The sequence below is a fragment of the Nicotiana tomentosiformis genome, chromosome 9 (assembly GCF_000390325.3).
Source record: "Nicotiana tomentosiformis chromosome 9, ASM39032v3, whole genome shotgun sequence".
Lineage (NCBI taxonomy): Eukaryota > Viridiplantae > Streptophyta > Magnoliopsida > Solanales > Solanaceae > Nicotiana > Nicotiana tomentosiformis.
In genome coordinates, this window is record NC_090820.1 from 45,793,990 (window position 1) to 45,818,082 (window position 24,093).

The 24,093-nt window shown below is 39.5% G+C and overlaps 1 protein-coding gene across 1 annotated transcript; it reads left to right on the top strand.

Moving 5' to 3' along the window:
* The first annotated feature begins 13,147 nt into the window (after positions 1-13,147).
* Positions 13,148-13,967, top strand: LOC138898712 (uncharacterized). The gene is made up of 2 exons (XM_070184805.1): positions 13,148-13,758; positions 13,820-13,967. The coding sequence occupies exons 1-2, from the start codon at positions 13,148-13,150 to the stop codon at positions 13,965-13,967; spliced, it is 759 nt and encodes a 252-aa protein (XP_070040906.1).
* The last annotated feature ends 10,126 nt before the right edge of the window (positions 13,968-24,093 follow it).

Below are 24,093 nucleotides of genomic sequence, written 5' to 3' on the forward strand. Positions count from 1 at the left end.
TAAGACACTCATAATAAACTTGTACGAATAACAATGACAAAATACGAAAATATAGATAAAGCAGTGAACTCATAAAAACGGATCCGAGTGTAAATTACCAGAGGCCCCCAGAATAATATGATCTCAAATCTCATATCATAGTACCGAGAAAAAACTCTACAACTACTAATAGCTACATCACACCATACTCTGTTGCGGCTCGCAACCTAATCACAATAATTATCAAAATACTTGTTGTCGCGTGCAACCCGATCCCAACATTTATCATAATATCTGTTGCGGTGTGCAATCCGATCTCAATATCATATCATATTATTATTTGTTGCGGCGTACAATCCGATCCCAATATTAATTCATTATAATATTATTGCAGGATCACAAAAGCGAAGAAGGAAGCTCTAGGGGAAGTCCGCAGATGCAGACCTTGGACTGTAGGAGCAGAGCCACAGGTGCGGCCAGGTATGCACAGGTGCGAAAGATGGCTTGGCCAGGGGAGCTTCACAGATTTACGTGTGTTTACCCTAAAAACGAATAACAATTGAATTTGTATTGTGATTTTAATGATACGTGATTTTACTTAGCACAAACTGAGCAAAAACGTAAATCGATATTGAAATTGGCAGTAAATAGAAATTAAAGCAAACCAAACGAATCAAGTAGCCTTGGCCCTCGAATTTGATCGCCCTTGAACCAAATGGAGATTCAGTTGATACAAGAATACAATAACAGAGTAACAAACCAACCAATTATCTCACTGGAAAGTATGAACAAAGTGATAGAGTATTGGGAGCTTAAGAAAAAGAGAGTATATTGCTTTATGTAACGTGGATGCGTTCTCCTTTACAAATGATCAATCCTCCTTTATATAGTAGGGGAGTCCTGCTCTTGGTACAATTCTAAATACAGTAAGAAATCCCATGATTGGATAATTAATCGGCCTCTTCTTGATACATGTCATGATTCGCGCATTGATCTTCGCCTGATTGCGGATATTTCGTCTTTTCGTTATTCGACCCAGTAAGCTTCCCTCGAACTCCATCTTATTCGGTCTCCATCTTGGTCGATCTCAATCTTGGTCGGTTTCGGTTTGGTCAGTCTCGATCTTAATTGGTCTCAAAGTCTCGAGCTTAATCGGTCGCAGGGTCTCGAGCTTGACAACCTATGTTCGCACCATAGGTTCATATAAATAGAAGCCGATCCTTGACTTATCATGCTCCTACCTCGATCAGTCGCACAAAAAAGGCAAACCCGATTTTGACCGTATACAGATAGTCCCCTCATTTTTTGGAGACTAATGACAAGAAATGATTTGAGCTCTCGATCTTCACCTCGATACACTGTGACGTAATCATTATGATATAAGCAATAGAAGTAATCGAAACGTATCGTCGGTACAGTTTACCATGTATTTAATGCGTGCCAGTCGACGGTCAGCCACTACCGAATTTGAACCGTTATCTTAAACCTATAAATGTATCGTTCTTCTTTTGTCCAAACTTTACTTTTAAATCTTCTTTGCCCTAATCTTCTAAATTCCTTTGCCTTCCTGAAAGCTTTTTGTTTTCAGATCTCTGGTGTTTCTTCGCCTATTTCATCACAAAATACCAAGTATTTCTTCTCAGTTTACATTCTTCGTCATTCGTAGAAATAAAATGGCTAAGACTTCAAAAACTATTCCGCAAAATGAAAACGCTTCTTCATCAAGGCCTGCCAGCGATGGAGCCGTGGCGGAACCTCCCCTAGAGGACTTCGCTCCGACAAAGTTCCCTACTGCTGATTTTAAGGTAGATAATACACCCTCGGTACCGAGTCGATGTGAACCGATGTCGAGGTACATATGCACAATTACAGACGATCTCCTCGACCAAGTTAAAGAGGACTGCAGTTGGGTCGACAAGCATGTGGTGGTTCCCTGGCCTAAGGAATCAATCACTACCCATGTGGAAGGGTTTTTAAGTGTTTACACTTATCCTTTCACATTGGGTCCTTTAGACCCCATCATCGTTGCCTTCTACAAGAGGTATGATGTGACCCTTTTCCAGACCCATCCATTATTCTGGAGGATCGTGATCCTCCTCACAAGATCGAGGGGCATTCTTTTACCCTCGATCACCTTATACGTCTCTACAGTCCCGGACTTTATCAGGGAGGATTGATCAAGCTTTACGGCCGAGCCACCAAACCACCGTTCTCAATCATAGACGAGACCCGAGACCAAGGTTGGATGGGCCGATTTGTCCGAATAAGGATTTCAGACCTAATCCCCGCTGAAGACATGTCGTTCCCTGAAAAATGGAACATGAATCGTAAGTATTGCTTTGCCTTGAATATCTCATTTTGCCATTTTACTTCTCATCTTGTTTCCTCATCTATGTTTTCTTTGTGTTGTAGTTGTGGCCCATATGCCGGAAGTAATCCCCGATCTTAAGCGATGGGTTGAGGGCTTAGTGTTGCAGAAGTCATACTCCGAGCGTTCTTGGATGCAGTTGTCAAAGGGTCAATCGGAGGCCCGTAATCATGGTAACCTTATTTTCTTAGAAAGATTTCCATTCGATTTTTGCATTGCACTTACTCGTCTTTTTCCTTTTTTAGGCCTCGGGAAGGATGTAGCTATGAGGCCTCCATCTGCTGAAGAAGAAACCCTTCCCCCTCCACCTGTCTCGAAGCCGGTGAAGAAAAAGAAGAAGAGGAAAAGGGCTTTGATTTCCACGAACTCTGAGGGGCAGAAACCCTAAAAGAAAGCAGCTCGTAAACCCAAGGGGAATGTCATCCTTATAACTTTAGAGTCAGTCCAACGACTAAGAGATGAGGCTGAAGAAGACGAAGAAGAAGAAGAAGAAGAAGAAGAAGAAGAAGAAGACTCCGGGCTGGTGGCCCATGTGCGAGCTGGCACCGATATTCAAGGGACTACTGAGCCAGCGGGAGCTGAAACTGCTCTGCCTCAATTTGATGAAGTCCCTGAGCCAGAAAGAACTGAAGACGCTTCACCTTGAGGTAAGAAGGCTATCGAGGAGGCAGTCGATGCTGGTGCCCTAAAAGATTTACTTGGGGTGGTAGATATCAGAGATTTCCCCTCGTTTCCTTCATTCACTGAGTTGATGATGCATGAAGCTCAGATGGAAGGGGTCCATGGAGTAGAAAACTCTTTCCGTGGCTATTTTGTTGGAGTGGAAGATGTCACCAGTCTTGGCGACTTGGATGTACCGAGGAAGAACTCGAGTGAGGCTTCCTCAAGCTTTAAACTGACCAATCAGTTTTCGGCCCCCAGTGTCGATCCCGGGCGTAAGCGATCAATTATCATCTCGATCCCGAAGGATGCTCGAGTTCTTTATCCCCATGTAGGGGTGGCTAGCTATCTCCGATTCTTGGTCACCGAAGAAGGCCAAGCCAATATGGATGAGGTGGAAGCCGCTTGTTTGTTCAACGAGGCCCAGCACGCTCTGAATCAGGTAAGTTCGAGAGCCATTCCATTATCATTTTAAAATTTTGAATTGTAGATATTTCTAACATTTGCTTCCTTACTTGTAGGCTTCGGTGTTGCATCACGAGGCCTTCCTTCAAATCTGAGATGAGTGCAAGGCTGAGGTTCGGGGCCTTACTGAGAAAAGCGATACCTACAAGCTTCTTAGTGAGAAGCTTCAGGCAGATTTGGTGACGGCTCGAGATACGTATGCTGAGATGACCGAGCAGGTATTTCGAGTGCTTCATGATAGTGAATATGAGTTGGAGATAACAACTAATAATCCGATTCTATAATAAGACAAAGGCTCGAACAAATCAAGGACCTTCAAAGACAAATAGATGAAATACGAGTCGAAGTTGAAAAGTTCAAGGGGTGTATGGACATCTTAGCTACAAAAAAAGAGGTCGTCCAAGGAAAGCTGGAGTAAGACGAATCTCATCTTCGGGCTACAAGGGATAAGGTCTCGGTACAAACAAAGAAAATTTGGGAGCTTTAGTCCAATTTAGCCAACTTGGCCAAATAGCTCGAGGTGGCCAGATCTGAGGTGGTCGCGGCCAATATTAAGGCCCAGGCTAATGCGACCTAATACAAGGTCGATGTTGAAGCCACCCTTGTGCAGGCCAAGAGCATGGTAGATCATGCGAGGTGGCAAGCTCAAAGGGAGGCTCTCGAGAGGGCCCATGCTCAAAGCTTTGATATATCTGCTGAAATCGAGATTGCCAGGGCAGAGGAAACAAAGGCTCGAAATCTGGATTTTCCCAAGGAAGACTCCGAGAATTTGAGTGAATCTGGCGGTGGAGAAGACTCTGAGGGCGAAGATGCTGCTTAGGCTTTGTAATTTTTGTAATTTTTCATTTTTATATTGATGCTACATCCCATATTTTCGTACGTGAGAGTACGTCATAAGTAAATTGATGAAAGCTCGGAAAGGAGATGTTACCTCTCGCATTTTCATACGTTAAAGTTTCGTCGTAAGTTAATCGACATAAGTTCGGGAATGAGATTATTTTGAGATTATAAGCATTATGCTATTTCAAACAAGTGATAAGTAAATTTGTGAAAGTGAGAGGGTAAGCAAATCGAATAAAATAAGTTTCGTCGAAGTTTGATAATTTGGGATAAAATACGGTTCGAGCTATATTATCCGGTATTTATGGACTAGTGTCATATAAGGTACCACATGACCATGATAGTATAATGTATAAAGTGTGTTAAAAGTGAGTAGTATTTTATGTAAGTTGAGATAATTCTTAATTATGTGGGTAATTGGTTAATTATTGGTTTAATGAGATATTAACCATGTAATTAAGGATTTGTGGATAATTAGTATGTGGGGACAAAGCCCCCCAAGTGGCAGCCAACCATTCAAATTAGTGACTCTTGAATTAAATTGCAAGGTGGCACATTTGAGAGAGTTTGGTGCCTAGGTCATTACCTAGTGGCCCCCACACCCACCAAGGTTTAAAAGAATCCCTCTAAATCACTTAAGGGAATTGATGTCTCTACAATATGAGGGATTAAAGCTTCAGCCCATTTCATACAAGGATTCATATGGTTGTGACGTGATTATCTTGAAAAAAAAATTCAAAGAGATTTCTTAGCATCTTAGTAACCTGAGATTTTGCAATTTTAAGGGAGTACGGTGCAATATTTCTCAAGAATATCATATGGATTTTCCCCTACTCCGATCTTGTCGTCACGTGTTTTGTCGCAATTAATGTGTGTTAGAGGGATTGTCAAGAGAATCGACTCAGGTATGTTAAGGCTAAGCCCTTTATTCATTTTGGCATGATCTCGTAACTACATGAGTTTGATAACAAGGCATAAAGAGAAGTTCATACTCCCGAATTTATATACATTATCCTAGTCTCATAAGTTACAGTATTCTCCCATATCGGGACTTTATATTTAATTGAGTATTGTCTTATTCCAGTCAAGAGAGTAGAGGGTCTATATATATACAGTATTACAATATTTTCACCACCATCGAGTTATAATCGGTGAGCAGGCCCCTATCGGGCAACCTCTGATTAGATGGTAAGTTATATACCGAGCCTACTATGGCCGAGCGCCTATGAGAGAGCCCAGAATGGCCAAGGTAAAGAGCCTAGTATGGCCGAGCACCTATGAGCGAGCCTACTATGGTAGAGCAGTTACACGTTCCGAGCCTTATAGGGCCGGACATTTATTTTACTTACTATATTGAGAGAAGTTGAGTCAGTATCAGTAGGTAAGTATATCTCTAGACCATCTTTGACTCCCAGTTACTCCCAGTTACTTCCAGTTATTATATTATCAGTTTAGTTTTAGCTTTCAATTATTTTATTGCCTTACATACTCGATACATTATTTCGTACTGACGTCCATTTTCTGGGGATGCTGCATTTCATGCGTGCAGATTCAGACAGACAGGTAGACCTCCTCAGTAAGTGTTGCCCGAGTTAAGCTTGATCGATAAGCTCCGCGTCCTTCAGAGTTGCCAGGTCTAGATTTTTGTGTACATCTTATGTATATATGTATATATGTTATGGGTAGGTCAGGGCCCTATTCCGATCACAGTACATCTATCAGTAGATGCTTGTAGACATATCATGTCAGTTAGTGTAGTATGTTGGGCTTGTAGGCCTTGTATATATATTTTGGTTGGTTTGTCAGATGTAGTAGTTATGCTGGCCTTGTTGGCCCAAATTTGTATTTATGTTTAGTGAGCGTTAGTTTTAGTTCAGTTTTATATTTTTCTTCACAAATTGTATTGCAATGTGGCCCATGGACAAAGTATGACATTATATGTTCAGAGTCCCTTAGTCGCAAGTTGATACGTAAGGATCGGTGAGGCACCGGGTGCCGGTCTCGCCCCCCAGGTTCGAGGCGTGATAAAAGTGGTATCAGAGCAGTTTTGTCCTAGAGAGTCTACAAGCCGTGTCTAGTAAAGTCTTGTTTATGGGTGTGTTGTGCACCACACTTATAAGCAAGAGGCTACATGGCATTTAGGACTATCACTCTTTCTTATTACTCTAGATAATGTGGTAAAGATCAGTTGTAAGAACTCAATTTTCTAAACTCTATCTTATTCATGATACGATGATGCCTATATCCAGAAAGATGGTTGGTAAGAGATATAGCTGTGGAAGAGTTGAGTCGAGGAACTCGATTTTTGCATCATGCTTATGATGGATAAATATGAGGTATTCAGTAGGTCATGTGTATACTAAAATGTGTAAGCTTCTTAATAAGGATCCCTAAGGCAAGAATGCCTATCCACTTTTACGGTAAAAAGAAATAAGAGAACCGGAAGGTAGACATAAGTTTCAGCAAGTAAAAGAAGCAAGGTGAAAAAGGGTATGAGGTACCTAGCTAATGAAGATTATTAGTATTTACAATTCAGGCAGAGGAATATAAGCCTTTTGAGTTACCTTCAACAATAACAGAGGTATGTACAATTGGCCACACCCATCTCATTTATGCCCCATGGGGGCTAACAAAAGTAGTATAAGAGAAGGACGGATATCAGGATCCGATTAGGGTTAGAGTGACCCAAAATGATGGATGAATTGTTTGCGTTAGTTGACATTTCCGAAGGATGTTGCAAATTTGCTAATAGATCTCCTTGTGAGACACCCAGACGATGTAGTCTAAAATAGTACAACTAGATATGAGTACTACAAAAGATAGGCACTAGAATTCTGGAAGGGATAAATATTACCTTAGTATGGCTCCCTTCCCTAGTGGAGCAAGAATGTTAGGCAACCCGAAGAGCCAGGGGATGGAACAAGGGGATCTAAAAGCAAAAGAACGTCTTGTTGGAGTTTTCAGAATAAGGTCATAGGCGTAAATATTAGCAGGGAAATAAAAAGAGAGTTAATGAAGCATTATGAGTAAGATGTGATACATGGATGACAATGGTAGATCCCAAAGGATGACAGTATTACAGAATCTATAGTCAAGTGAAGGAAAAGACGAGAGGTGACATGCCTTGAGACAATAAAAGAGTATAGGCCATAAAGTCATATCCTCATTTCGAGAAATAAGTTCGTGACTCCAACGCAACTACCAGAAGAAAAAGTTAGACCTAGAGTACTAGAAATCAGTATGGGCTGGTGAACAAGATAAACTAAACATGAATTAGGGACTGAGTGAGTTGATAATGGTCGACATCATGAGCATTTCAGATTTCGTTCCGGCGATAACAGAATGAACAACAGAAGAGAATTCATGAGAAATTCAGAGAATGGTCATTAAGGAAGATGCTTCCTAAAGAAAGAATGTGAGCAAAGTTAAGCTTAAGGGACTGTATGTGGCAGTTACACTAAGTGTCACCCTCGCGAGTAAGGAAATTTTTTATCCTTGGTGTAGAAGAATTACTGCAAGGCGAGTAAGGGTTATCGATGATGTGAGAATACGCCAAGATGAAAAGGTAAAACATCTATAGATAGATCGTCGTAGCACTAGATCTTAGTACTCCCTGGGGGTGGGGGGTGGATATGGAGTGATGTGGCATTGAGTCAGAACTAAATGGTTCTAGTAATTATGGAATGGTAAAGGAAGAATGCGATAAAAATGAGAAAGGGATGAGATTGCACTTACTCAAATCTTACTGATATGCTACGATTCCAGAACATTATGCAAACACGATGTCAAGGAGAGGAAGTAAGGGTTCCTCTCTCGGATGTTCTTGATAAATAAGGAACCAGTAAGAGACGTATGTTAAGACAAAGGAAATAACCCAAGAAAGATTACGCTGAATATTGCTATGAGAATGGACTAACAAGTAGTTAGCAGCTGATTTAGGAAGAGCCTAGTTATGGATAGACAAGAAGATACATACAAATCAACAGATCGTGCAAGATAAACATAGTAAACCCCAACATGGGGAATTCAGTCCCATAGATATGACATCGTAACCTTGAGAAATATTAAGATAGGAGTTGGGGTAGTTAAATATACCGTATGAGTGTTACGGAGACAAAAGAAAGTGCCACTGGGAAGACAATCAAAATAACAGCTCAGAAGCAACCCTATGAGCACAAGGGCATGAAGGTTAGTAAGTAAGGATAATTACAAGTAAGAAAGAACATAAAAAATTCCGTCGGATAAACGATGTAATAAGCTCGTAGCCTTGCACAAATCAGAGGGTCCTCCCTAAGTACTACAATGAAAGACTAGTTGAGGAAGTGAATAAGGCTTCAACCTAAGCTTAGTAACCTAAAGAGGAGGTGATCTTATAACAACTGTCTCACAACAACGTTGTATGCACTCCATAAGAAAGTGGAACCTACCGTGGCTAATGGACGGGAAGTAAAAATTGGAAGTGATATTCAAGATCATATGAGTTGTATGGAATTCAACTATGTATGGGAACTAAGATAAGTTAAGTATGCACGCAACAAGGGGGCAGAAAGACTAGGAAAAGTAATTGCCTACGTTTAAAGAAAGCTGAGAAGGAACAAAAGAAATTATTCGATCACTGATCCAGAGTTCGTTACGTCATGAACACACTTAAGATTTCGGAATATTATCCATGTATCATATATACTGACATTCATACAGCCTTAGAAGACTCCGATATAAGTTAAAATAAAGAATTGAGCCCTGGGCATAAATAAAAGATTGAATTGTTAGAAGATTGTATCATGGATATTCCATAGCGCCCATGAAAGGCTAAAGTAATAACTAATACCAGGAGCTGCAGATCGGAAGATAGCTTAAGCCTACATGAAGGCTAATCAGAATGAAGAAGAAACTAAAGAGTTACATCAACCAAATAAATCAGGAGTCTGATTATTGGACCCAGAAAATTATAGAAATCGTGATTAAGAACATTGCAGGATCACTCTTAATATCAGAGGTACAAGAGTGATAGTATAGTAGCCATATTCTACAATGGCCCTACGATAAATATAGTTAAAAGAGTACCAACCTTATAAGAATTCAATATAAATCTCCCACCGGATTGTGTATGCACCAGAGGTGCAAGTGTTATAATAGAGCTCCAAGTTGTGGATGTAAATTATACCTATGTGAAAGGGAGGTCATGAAAGAGATAGAAGATGTGATGCATGATTTTTATGGTAAGTAAGGTAAGGGTGAACAACGTACGAGATACTCAAATGCAGAAGGTTGTGAATTGTCCATACTTCGGACAAAAGGCTAGAAGCACTGGGATTCAGTATCTAGGAATAACAGCAGCGTCGTCAGTGGCATATCTTCCAGCCTATGGTTTCTAGGTATCGAGAGATCTAGCTAAGAGAGTAAGAAGAGTTAGAGACAATATGATGTCTCGCTTGATCTTTCAGAATAACACAAGGAAATCTATGATGCAAGCAAGTTGAAGGAAGGTTGCGAGTAGTATAAATAAATGTGTGTAGGTCGTAAGCTAAAGTATGGTAAAACGACAAGGGTTTAGGAAGACAGGAGTAAGGATACGAAAGGGCGAGTAAGAAGGTGACGAGAATGGATAAGTCCTTAGGATTAAGCCCATGAAAACAAGAGAGTTGATGGTTTTTCTAAGTTATAGAAAACTCGGTATAGCCTAAATGAACTGAAATGAGTCTAAGACTAGTAACATTTAGAAGATATGGAACGATGCCATGGTAATAGAATGGGGGTGTAATTGTGATAGATAAAGGATGATGTTTGGGCTTTCGATTGAGTAATGATTTGAAGAAAAAAAAGGAAAAAAAAGAAGAAGAAAAGATTTCACGGATGACACTGGTTTAGAATACCCCCCATAAGATGAATCACGTTAGGATGCTATGAAATACGATTATGGAAGTATAGTATCGTATCACCCCAGGTGAATCAGTCTAATCATTTCAAATGTTCCCTGATGAGACGTCAGCCCTAGTGATTACGTAAGAAGTTTCAAGTTATCAGTGGTAGATTATAGATCAATATTGAGGTAAATCAACAATGGATGGATAAAAGTTACAAAGTATGAGATGAGATTAGGTCATCAGTCTTAAGGATAAGCAACGAGAGTAACCTAGAATTTGGTAGAAAACCTCAGTAACGATAAATCAACGTAAGTGTTATGGTATAGTATGACCTACCTAGATGCAGTAATGTCATACAGATGGATAAACAGATCTATCTAATAAGGTATAGCAATATTCGTAAGTTTGACAAAGTACCGAGTGAAGAACTTCAGTATACCTACAGATGCCCAGAGGGACATTTTATCAAGCTTTGTATATGTTTGCAAAGTGAGGCCTGGAGATTGGCTAGAAGCTGGAACAAAAGGGAGAGAAGAGTCACATAGGCGCACTTACAAGGTCAGTGTCATCAGGCTACATGATAGAAGGTAGCAACACTTATGAGATTGGAAGGATTTAGACTACAAGTCATGGTGTGAAAAAGAGGCTTAAAGGTGGGGGGGGGGATGCCCTGGCCTTTGAATTTATTCACAGAACAATTGCCAAGATGACAAGAAGAGTACTAAAGTATTCGGAAGACATATGCTATGAAAATGATAAGTGCATCAGTCAACATTCGAGGACGAACGTTCCAAAGGAGGGAATGATGTTACACCTCATATTTTCGTACGTGAGAGTATGCCATAAGTAGATTGATGAAAGCTCGGAAAGGATATGTTACATCCCGTATTTTCGTACGTTAAAGTTTCGTCGTACGTTAATAGACATAGGTTCATGAATGAGATTATTTTGAGATTATAAGCATTATGTTATTTCAAAAAAGTGATAAGTAAATTCGTGAAAGTGAGAGGGTAAGCAAATCGAAGAAAATAATTTTCGTCAAAGTTTGACAATTTGGGATAAAATACGGTTCGAGCTATAAAATTCGGTATTTATAGACTAGTGCCATACAAGGTACCACATGACCATGACAATATGATGTATAAAGTGTGTTAAAAATGAGTAGTATTTTACGTAAGTTGAGATAATTTTTAATTATGTGAGTAATTGGTTAATTATTGGTTTAATGGGAGATTAACCATGTAAATTAAGGATTTGTTGATAATTAGTAGGTGGGGACAAAGCCCCCCACGTGGCAGCCCACCATTCAAATTAATGACTCTTGAATTAAATTGCAAGATGGCACATTTGAGAGAGTTTGATACCTAGTTCATCACCTAGTGGGGCCCACACCCACCAAGGTTTAGAAGAATCCCTCTAAATCACTTAAGGGAATTGATGTCTCTACAATATGAGGGATTAAAGCTTCAGCCCATTTCATACAAGGATTCATATGGTTATGACGTGATTATCTTGAGATAAAAATTCAAACATATTTCTTAGCATTTTAGCAACATGAGATTTTACAATTTTAAAGGAGTACGGTGCAATCTTTCTCAAGAATATCATACGGATATTTCCCTACTCCGATCTTGCCGTCATGTATTTTGTCGCAATTAACGTGTGTTATAGGGATTGTCAAGAGAATCGACTCAGGTATGTTAAGGCTAAGCCCTTCCTTCATTTTGGCATGATCTCGTAACTATAAGAGTTTGATAACGAGGCATAAAGAGAAGTTTATACTCACCCATTTATATACATTATCCTAGTCTTATAAGTTATAATATTCTCCCTTATCGAGACTTTATATTCAATTGAGTATTGTCTTCTTTCAGTCAAGAGAGTAAAGGGTTTATATATATATAGTATTACAGTATTTTGACCACCATCGAGCTATAATCGGTGGGCAGGCCCCTATTGGGCAACCTATGATCAGATGGTAAATTATATACCTAGCCTACTGTGGCCGAGCACTTATGAGCGAGCCTAGAATAACCGATATACAGAGCCTAGTATGTCCGAGCGCCTATGAGCGAGCCTACTACGATAGAGCTGTTACATGTTCCGAGCATTATAGGGTTGTACATTTATTTTACTTATTATATTGAGAGAGTTGAGTTAGTATCAGCAGGTAAGTATATCTCCAGATCATCTTTGACTCCCGATTACTTCCAGTTATTATATTATCAATTTAGTTTTAGCTTTCAGTTATTTTATTGCCTTACATACTCGATATATTATTTCGTACTGACGTCTCTTTTCTGGGAATGCTGCATTTCATGCGTGCAGATTCAGATAGACAGACAGGTAGACCTCCTCAGTAGGTGTTGCCCGAGTTCATCTTGATCGGTAAGCTCCACGTCCTTCGGAGTCTCTGGGTATAGAGTTTTGGGTACATCTTGTGTATATATGTATATATGTTATGGGTAGGTCAAAGCCCTATTCCGATTACAGTAGGTAAGGTACCGGGCATTGGTCTCGCCCCCTAGGTTCGGGGCATGACAATTGAGGCTGATCGACCCTTATAAAGAACTCTTAATCGGGCCATATTTCCCTTGAAAAAAGACTTTGATGAATATATAAACCTTTTTCCTTCCATGGTTTCTGAATCTATTATCCTTTTCTTAATTTATGTAAGGGTCAAAGTGCCTTATCATAACCACCACCAAGGGGACCGTCCGACGACTATGATGGAGGCGATGGTAACTCCGACAACTGAATTCAACAGAGGAAAATTCCATTGACTTTTGGCAGCTTTCTCTCGTCGAAGTTTCAATCAATCGAAGAGGAGAGTGAAATTGAGGTAGATTTTGATAATTCCAACCAGAATCCTCCAGTAAGGGGAGGAAAAAATGAGCAAGTTAAAAAGGAAATTCATGCACCGCGTCGTCACCAATTCTCTGAAATTAGTACTGATAAACATCCAACAACTATGGCGGCGAAGGAGAAATTTGAACCAATTGAAGGACTGGGCAATAATCATGGATCTCAAATGGGGAAACCTCTTACCTATGTTCCTCCATCAATGAGGGATGGTAAATTGGTGGTGAAGATTGTAGCAGATGATATCAAGTCACATGAGGAACTATGGAATTCAGCGCTGATAGGATACATACTTGGAGACACACCATATGCTCGATCAATGGACAATTACGTAACTACGGTATGGAATTTTGTTGCAAAACCTAAGATTCTGTATCATGAGGAAGGGTACTATATTTTCAAATTCCAAACGATTGAGGATAGAGATTTGGTTTTGCATACTGGCCCATACACATATCACAAAAAACCATTCTTATTGAAGAACTGGGAAATTGATTTTTATTTTGATCCAGAATGCCTTAGCACTATTCCGTTATGGGTGAAGTTTCCAGGTTTACCAGCGGGATATTGGTCTCCTGAAGCCTTAAGCAAATTGGTTAGTGGAGTAGGTAAACCACTGTATACAGACAAAATTACTGCAGAAATGGAGAAAATCTCATATGCTAAAGTATTGGTTGAAGCTGATGTTTCTCAACCTTTACCACAATGTTTCAACAACAGGTGACATATGATTAGAGGCTAAAGTTTTGTGTAGATTGCATAAAATTTGGTTATGACTCAGAAAACTAAAGAAGGATCAGTACAAAAACAAGGGAGGAACCTTACCAGGAAGTGGTCAAGAGGAAAAAGATAAGAAAAAGAAAGAAGAATCCAGTATGGCAAGCAAAAGTGACAGACAAAGAACAGCGGAAGCAACAAGGTGGAGATGAAACAGAAATCACACAGGTTGAGACATAACAAAATATCTCCCTAAATACAGAAGAGGATCATATTGAACAACAGACTGAGCAACATAATAGCAAAGGATCGAAGGGTAAAACTATAGCTGTACAAGATATGAGAGAGCCTATGATGCTGCAGAAGGCCAACGGATTTGCTGCTCTAAGAATTTAGGAATCTAGCACCACAGGGGGAGGGCCTGTATGTGTGCAGATAATGGTAGACCCCCCATGATTGTGTGCACCTGGAACATTAGAGGGCTAAACAAGCTCTCAAAACAGAAGGAGTTGAAGCTCTATTTGGAAAGACATAAAATAGACATTATAGGGTGTGTTGAAACTAGAGTTAAAGAAGGTAAAGTAAGGGAAATTCTGCAGAAAATAGCTAAAGGATGGAACTACTGCTATAACTACAACACAACAGTAAATGGAAGAATTTGGATCTTATGGAAGGATCATATTAATGTACAGTTACTATATATGAAAGACCAGTATATCCATTGCTCAGTAGAGGATAATACAAGCCAGATTAATATAGAGTTTACAGTGGTATATGTAAAAAATACATTGCAACAAAGGGAGGAATTATGGACTGAATTACAGTAGTTGGGAGCACCGATCATCACTCCATGGATTCTTTGTGAAGATTTCAATAATGGTCTAACTACTGAAGATAAAATTGGGCAACTAATCACAGTAAAGGAAATTCAAGGCTTCCAAGAAATGATTAATAACTTGCATTTGACTGGAATAAGATCAATATAATGGAATTTTACCTGGTGTAACAAGTAGCCTGTGGCACGTAGAGTATATAGTAAAATAGATTAGGCCTTGGGAAACTTTCAATGGATACAACAGTATGGACATATTGAGACAGACTTCCTAAATCCGGGAGTATATGATCTCTCTCCTATTCTGCTGAAATGTGGTAAGAAGTGGGGATTACATCCTAAACCATTTAAATTGTTTAAAAATGTAATGGATCATCCTGAGTTTAATGCAATACTGAGAAGGGCAAGAGTAGAATCAGGGTACCGATGATATGATCAGTATTAGTAGGAAACTACAGGAATTGAAGCATGCGCTAAAGGACTTGAATGAGTATATGGCCTCATATGCACAAAGGTTGAATCAAGCTAGACAAAAATTGGAGATTGTGCAAGCCACCATATGTACTCAGCCCTTTTTCCAGAACTTGTTTAATCAGGAGAAGGAGCTACTAGCTGAAATTGATAAATGGAGCAACATTGAAGAGAAGGCACTCAAACAAAATCTAGGGTAAATTGGATTATGTGTGGAGACACCAATTCAAAGTATTTTCATGCACAATGAAAGATCAGACAAAGCAAAAACACAATCATAACCATCTATACAGACACAAGTATCAAACTCACAGACCCTACACAGGTGAAAGCAAAGTTCATTTTATTTTTCAAATGGTTAATGGGTGATAGCAGCGGGGAGATTATATGTCCAAATTCAAAAGTCATTAGGAAAGGGCCAGTGATGAATAGGGATCAACAAACACAATTGATAAAGTCAGTGACAAATGAAGACATAAACATAGCCATCAAAGATATGCCAACAGACAAAGCTCTAGGGATTGATGGATACCCTATAGAGTTCTTTACAAAGAACTGGAATTAGTGAAGGAAGAGGTGTATGCTGCAGTGCAAGGTTTTTTGAAACAAGAAAATTATAGAAGAAGATGAACTGCACAACTGTTACTTTCATCCCTAAAGTTAATTCACCTTCACTGGTGAAAGACTATAGGCCTATTGCATGTTGTAACACCTTGTACAAAATCATTGCCAAGGTGTTACAACTAAAAATAAAGAAGGTAATTAGGAATATAATAAGTCACTCACAGTCTGCTTTTATAGAAGGAAAGAGTATCATAGATAAAATGCTTTTCAGCTATGAATTATTCAAAGGATACAACAGGAAAAGGGTATCTCTTAGGTGTGTTATGAAAGTGGACCTAAGGAAAGTATATGATACTATAGACTGGAGATTCTTGAGAATAATGCTTAGTGATCTTGGATTTCCCTTCAGATTTATTGAATGGATTATGAAATGTGTCACAACAGTGTCATATTCCCTAGTGCTAAATGGAGGATTGACCAAACCTTTCCAAGGAAAAAGAGGGATCAGACAAGGGGACCCTATGTCCTCTTACCTCTTTGTAATTGCTATGGAGTACTTAAATAGAGAAATGACGCAGCTAACAGAGAATGAGAATTTTAACTTTCATCCTAGATGCAAAAAACTTGGAATAATTCACATTTGTTTTGCGGATGATTTGCTCATGTTCTGCAGGGCAGACATTGAATCCATCAGACTACTTCAAGGGACTTTTCATAAATGTTCTGAAGCTTCTGGACTAAAGGCTAACATTGATAAGAGCTCTATCTACTTGACAGGGGTGGATGAATATGAAAAAAGGATATTCTGAATGTACTGGGGTTTGAAGAGGGTACTCTTCCTTTAAGATATTTAGGAGTGCCACTATCATCAAAAAAATTAACTGTACAACAATGTCTACCCTTAATTGAAAAAATTACAGCAAGGATAATGTGTTGGTCTGCAAGGTTACTGTCATACTCTGGCAGACTATAACTGATAAAATCAGTGTTGTTTGATATTCAGACTTACTGGGCACATATATTCATCCTTCCCAAGAAAGTTATGAAGATGATTGATGCAGTATGCAGATCATTCCTATAGTTTGGTGAAGCAACTATCACAAAGAAGGCACTGATAGCTTGGAAAAAAATCTGTATACCTCAATCTGTAGGGGGTTTGAATGTCATAAACTTAAGCATGTGGAACAAAGTAGCTGTGATGAAGCAATTATGGGCAGTAGCAATGAAAAACGATTGCCTAAGGATAAAATAGATTCATAACTACTACATAAAAAAGCAGGACTTGGAACACATGCCTACACCCAAGACTGCAGCTTGGGTAATCAGGAAAATCATAAAGACAAGAGAGAACTTGATGAGGCAACCCATATAGGGATCCTTGAATTACCGATTGAAGATACTGCAGGTGCAAGAATAATTTTCAATCAAGCGGACCTACCTCATGTTGCTACCCCAGTATCAGAAAGTTCCATGGAAAAGCATAGTTATACAGATAAACATTTACCCCAATTTCAAGTTCATATTATGGTTGGATGCACATGAAAGGCTATCTACTGTGGATAGACAAAATAAAATGGGAATACAGGTGCCACAGGATTGTGTCTTTTGCAAAGCTACTGATGAAACAATGAAGCATCTATTCTTTGAATGCCAAGTTACTAGCAGAGTATGGACCAGCTTATTGGTATGGCTAGGCATGAAAAGGAACATAAAGGGATGGAAATAAGAGCTTACATGGGCGAGCAGAATGGCTAGAAAGAAAATAGGAAAAGCTGCGATCCCTAGCTATGTGTTTGCTACGATAATATACATTATTTGGAGGGAAAGAAACATGATTCGATTCCAGCAAAATATCTTTGAGGAACACAGAATATACAGAGAAATTATTTTCCATGTGCACACTAAAGGCAGAAGACATCCTACTTGGCAGGAGATGTTACATAGCTTATATAGGTTTGCTTAGGTCTTTGTATGTAATACACTATCATGTGTATGTTTGAAGCAATGCCTATATTTGTAGTAGAATGCAAATGAAGTATGTAATATAGGACTAGATTCAAATTCTGGATAGTAGTTGGTCAACAACTACTTAGTCATGTACATATATACTTTTGATTAATACAATTTGAGTTTAATAATAAAAAAAATTCCTTATCGTAAAATTTTGAAGTTGTATTCGAAGGTCCAAGGTTTATGATGGTAAAGATTGATAAGAAGTACTGCCCTCGACCGTTTCTGATCGATGGACCCCAAATGATTACTCGAACTAGAGCTGAGGTTTCCCTTAATGATTAAGTGAGGACCTACTCAAACTTGAAATAAGGTAGCCCTTAGGCTTTATATGTAGATACAAAATGAGATAATTTGTTCGAACCCGAATCAAAGTAGCCTTTAGGATTTGCGATCGAGCAAGGAGGATCTCCCGAACTTGAAGTAAAAGTAGCCCTTTGGCCTTTGTATTTTTACTTTCTTTTGTATCTTTTTCGAGGCCGTTTTGGCCGTTGTAAATTTTGTATTTGGCCGATTTGGCCTTTGTAAAACGATCGTTTATACATATATATAAGGCTTTCTACCCTTTTTGGTTTTCGAATTTTTTCCTTTATTTTATCATTCGTGTTCACAAAGGTAATAATGCCTTAGCATGAAATAATGAGGTTGTGTTCGAGGGTTTAAATAAAACCTTGCCTTTCTGGGTTAATGTCATGCCCTAAACTCGGAGAGCGCGATCGGCGCTCAACCGAGTGAACCCGACCGAGCAAGCCTGTTAGATTCTTTCTACCCGAACTCACTCATGAATAAAGAGAAGACATATTCTCATTAATTAAGCGATATGGAGATCATGAGTACAATACTAAATCACTTCCATTAGTTACTTCAATTTTTTTAGTCTCCAAAATACATACATTTTTCACCGTTTTAAGTGGAATAGATGATCCAAAATACAACATAACTCGTTTGACTTTCCCCAGCACCCATATACAAATAACCCACACTATGTCTACCGAGTCTCTAAATAGATACAAAGAGTACTACAAAAGTGCCGTAAAGAAGGCCCCGGCTATACCTTAAGTACAATACATAAGGAGCAAAAGATGCATGACCCCTAAATGAAATGGGGCACACCAAGACTGCTGGGAGGAGGATGTGCCATAAGCACTGATCAACACTACCTGCTAGGGAACCACCTGCATCTATTTAATGGTGCAGCGCCCCCGAAAAAAGGGACATTAGTACCGTCGAATGGTACTAGTATGTATAACTAAACACCATCTCATTAGAATGAACAATAATACAAGAAGGAATAATCATGAAATCAATAAAAGTCATAACCAATACCATAACATCAAATTAGGAATCACATAAGTTTTCAAGTAAGTTTCCATAACTTTAGGTTGGGACATCTTTAGTACCGATACACCATCATTTACAATACCACCAAACTTTTATATGGAGTCTGATCACGCCCCGATCGGCTAGGTCGCCTCACTTGAGAAATCCACCACAATCACAATTCAAGTTTTGATTTCCAGTTTCAATTTCCAGCACAACCACCACCATGTGTGCGATATGGAGTCCGATCACGGCCTGATCGGCTAGGCCACCTCACCCAAAAAATTACTTTTTTTAATCAATTATCTCACTTTATTCTTCTTTCATATCTTTTCAGTTTCATCGGCACTAGTGGCCAAAATTGTAACATTATACTTTGGCACTTGGACGCATTTCATAATTCAAATTCTTTTACACATTCCACATTATTATCATCCTCAGTAACAATAAGGCCTTTCATCTAAGACTTTGGTTTCACACATGAGCAATTTAGAATCCAAACAACATAGAGTCCTTTCACACAATTTGGAAAAACAATCTTTATTCAAATTTGACTTGATGTCTAGGAATGTTTATGTCACGCCCCGAACCTAGGAGCGAGACAAGCACCCGGTGCCTCACCTAACCTGGCATACCAAATTGCGACTAAGGGACTCTGAACACATAATGTCATACTTTGGCCATGGGGCCACCTTGCAAGACAATTTGCGAAGCAAAATATAAAACTGAATGGAAACTAGCGCTAACTAAATATCAATATAAAGCTAGGCCGACAAGGCCGTCATAGCTACTACAGCTGACAAACCACCAATTTATACAAACCCAACATACTGCACTAACCAACAGGATATGCCTACAAGCCTCTACTGATAGATGTACTGTGATCGGAACAGGGCCCCGACCTACCCATAACATATATACAGATATACATAAGATGTACACAAAACTCTAGACCTGGCAACTCCGAAAGACGTGGAGCTTACCGATCAGGCGGAACTCGGGAAACACCTACTGAGGAGGTCTACCCGTCTGTCTGTCTGAACCTGCACGCATGAAATGCAGCGCCCCCAAAAAAGGGACGTCAGTACGAAATAATGTACCGAGTATGTAAGGCAATAAAATAACTGAAATCTGAAACTGAACTGATAATATGATAACTGAAATTAACTGGGAGTCAAAGATGATCTGGAGATATACTTACCTGCTGATACTGACTCAACTCCTTCAATATAGTAAGTAAAATAATTGTACGGCCTTATAAGGCTCGGTATATATATAACTGCTCTGCCATAGTAGGCTCGCTCATAGGCGCTCGGCCATACTAGGCTATGTATCTCGGCCATGCTGGGCTCGCTCATAGGCGCTCGGCCACAGTAGGCTCGGTATATAACTTTCCATCTGATCAGAGGTTGCCCAATAGGGGCCTGCCCATCGATTATAGCTCGATGGTAATGAAAATACTGTAATACTGTATATATAGGCTTGCTGCTCTCTTGACTGAAAGAAGACAATACTAAAATTGAATATAGAGTCTCGATAAGGAATAATATTGTAACTTATGAGACTAGAATAGTGTGAATAAATTCATGAATATGAACTTCTCTTTTTGTCTCATTACTAACACATGTAGCTACGAGATCATGCCAAAATGAAGGAAGGCTTAGCCTTAACATACCTTATCACAATCTTTCCAATCACCAAGTTGAACTCACCTCTTCGCACCTTAATCTACAAGAATGATAATAATACTATCGTTAAGTTACGAAAGGTACAACTATCGCACAACGAACGACAAACCTATTTTGTATTAAAACGGGCAGCATCTCCCCTATAATATGCCCTTCCTCCAAATTCAAGATAACACCAACAATACAAGAACAGAACAATAACAACATATATACATCATTTTCCAGCCCTATATACACCATCAAATACTACAAAATAGCCCAACACACCCCAATCTCTTCGTACACAAAACGACCACCGTAGTAGTGTCAAACGACCCGAAAATGTTATGACGAACGACCAGCCAACCACCCTACATTTATATGGTGTTTATAAACCCCCTTCCTCCTCCAAAACTCCACAAAATAGTAGTAAAACACGCAGCCCAACAGCAACACAAAACAGTCCACAAAACAGTCCGCTACAAGTGAATAACTCGAACTCACGGCTTCCGATCACCGTCCCGTGAGTTCTTACAAGTATAGAACGACTTACCATGAATTTACAGCAGAAAAAATGGATGAAAGAGAGCAGTAAACTCACCTTATTTGTTGGATAACTCAGCTCCTATCTTGGTTCTTCAAACTCTAAGTTTTACCTCCAATTGGAACTTGAAAGGGAGAGAAAATCAATTAGGGTTTGTGGGAAATTTTTGGGAGGATTCTTTGCAGAGCTTATGTCTGGTTATTATGCTCTATTTTAAGTCTAATATATGAAGAAAATAGGCCCTTAAAAGGCCTCTTTGGACGACCCGAAATGGCCCATTTTTGGGCTTTCATTTAAGCAAGTAGGTGACACACCTACTTGTCACCTAGCAGCTTGCACAGTATCGCCAAAATGCATATATATCTCTACTCCAATGTCGTATTGACAAATAGTTTAATGAGTTGGAAAATAGACTCATAGATCTTTAATTTTATTGGTGGAACACCCCATAACTCTAAGTATATTGGGAGAAAATCGCAGTTACATTTGACCAAAAGTTTCAGTAAAACTTATGAATGTAACTTGTGATGACTTTCATCGACTTTTATTCCACAACTCGCTTGACATCAAAACATAACACACGGATGTCATACAAATAATATAAATCATAACATAATATCCTTATCATGTTAATCACCCTAGTCTCACCCCAAAGGTACATGTTATAACATTTCCAACTTGTCGAATTTCGATGAAACATTGTTTTATTTAATTGCTTTAGCTTCTGAACAGTCCAACCCTCTTTGTACTTGTTGTTCATGATCTTCAATATTTGTAACCTCAGAGGTAACATGATTAACTTACTTTATATACTTTTAAATATTATCTCATTTTTGGTCCTACATTAGTTTGCTTACGACGCATTTTTACGGACGAAAATATAGGGTGTAACATCACTCCCCCCTTGGGAACATTCGTCCTCGAATGTTTACTCTTGGAGACTTTGGAAACTTTTTCCAGAGTATCCTTCGTACACTCGGTTAAAACCAACCTGCACGTAGCCAGAAACATACTATGCATGCCACACATGGCCATTCTTTATAAATAGCAGTAATTTGCCTCACCGACCGTAAATCATAAATATTGAAAGTGAAAAATAAAAGCTTACCTGATGACCTGCTAGCCTACATAGAGCTATGTTGTAGCGTCCCATCTCGAACCATATCTTCAGTTTGAAATAGGTGGGGGTATTTAGACTTCATTTCTTCCTCCGATTCCCACGTCATCTCTTCTACATTCTTGCTCCTCCATAAAACCTTTACGGAAGCTACCTCCTTATTTCGTAGATTGCGGATTTGTCGGTCTAGGATGGCAACTGGAATTTCCTCGTATGACAAGTCCTCTGTAATCTGTACATCATCCGTGGGCACCACTCGGGTAGGATCGCCAATGCACTTCCGTAGCATAGATACGTGAAAAACCGGATGGACAGACTCCAATTCTGAGGGCAACTCTAACTCATAAGCTAGTTGGCCCACTCTCCGAATGATCCTATAAGGCCCAATATACCGTGGGCTAAGCTTTCCTTTCTTGCCAAACCTCATCACGCCCTTCATAGGTGATACCTTTAAGAATACCCAGTCATTAATCCTGAACTCTAAGTCTCGTCGCCGCACGTCAGAATATGACTTCTGACGACTCTGAGCTGTCAACAGTCGCTCCCGGATAACCTTTACTTTCTCTATGGCCTGCTGAACCAGGTCTGGCCCATGTAACCCAGATTCTCCAACATCAAACCACCCTATAGGAGATCTGCACTTACGCCCATACAAAGCCTCGTACGGAGCCATCTGGATACTGGAGTGGTAACTGTTATTATATGCAAACTCGATAAGAGGTAGATGTTCATCCCAACTTCTTTTAAAATCCAACACACATACTCGTAACATATCCTCGAGCGTCTGAATTGTGCGCTCGGCTTGTCCATCAGTCTGTGGATGAAAAGCTGTGCTGAGATTCACCTGAGTCCCTAGACCTCTCTGAAATGACCTCCAAAAATGTGCTGTAAACTGAGCCCCACGGTCAGATATAATAGAAACTGGTACTCCGTGTAGCCGCACTATCTCCTTAATATATAACTTTGCATAATCTTCTGCTGTATATGTAGATCTGACCGGTAGGAAGTGAGCTGATTTCGTGAGCCTATCGACTATCACCCATATGGAATTGAACTTACGATTAGAACGAGGTAAAACCGTGATAAAGTCCATGTTTATCGCCTCCCATTTCCATGTCGGGATCTCTATAGTCTGCATTAGCCCTCCAGGCTTCTGGTGTTCTATCTTCACTTGCTGGCAACTAATACATTGGGCGACAAACTCAGCAATGTTCTTCTTCATATCATTCCACCAGTACACATCCTTAATGTCATGATACATCTTCGTGGATCCAGGATGGATGGAATACCATGAATAATGTGCCTCTGACATAATCTTGTCTCGTAGCCCTACTATATCTGGAACACACAAACGACCCCTGTATCTGAGAACCCCATCTCCCTTGAGCTCTAACAATGGCTTCTTCTGCTGCGGAACTCGCTCTCTCAACTCGACCAACTCTGGGTCCTCGTACTGCCTTTCCTTGACTTCAGCTATGAGGGATGATTTTGCAGTGTTTTGGATTACAACTCCACCATCCTCAGAATCTACTAACCGAACCCCCAACGAAGCCAATTGATGAATCTCTCTAGCTAATTGTCTTTTCTCGGGCTCTACATGTGCTAAGCTACCCATAGATCGGCGACTTAAGGCATCTGCTACAACATTAGCTTTCCCTGGATGGTAGAGAATGTTAACATCGTAATCTTTCAATAACTCAAGCCATCGCCTCTGTCGCAAATTCAACTCTTTCTGCTTGAAAATATATTGTAGGCTTTTATGATCAGTAAATACATCAACATGAACACCATATAAATAATGCCGCCATATCTT

What these genes read in the sequence shown, in the direction of transcription:
- LOC138898712 (XM_070184805.1), top strand. Translation starts at nt 13,148, where the DNA reads ATGGCGGCGAAGGAGAAATTTGAACCAATTGAAGGACTGGGCAATAAT. An exon ending in CCACAATGTTTCAACAACAG is followed by an intron (nt 13,759 to 13,819) that starts GTGACATATGAT and finishes GTTATGACTCAG; the next exon opens with AAAACTAAAGAAGGATCAGT.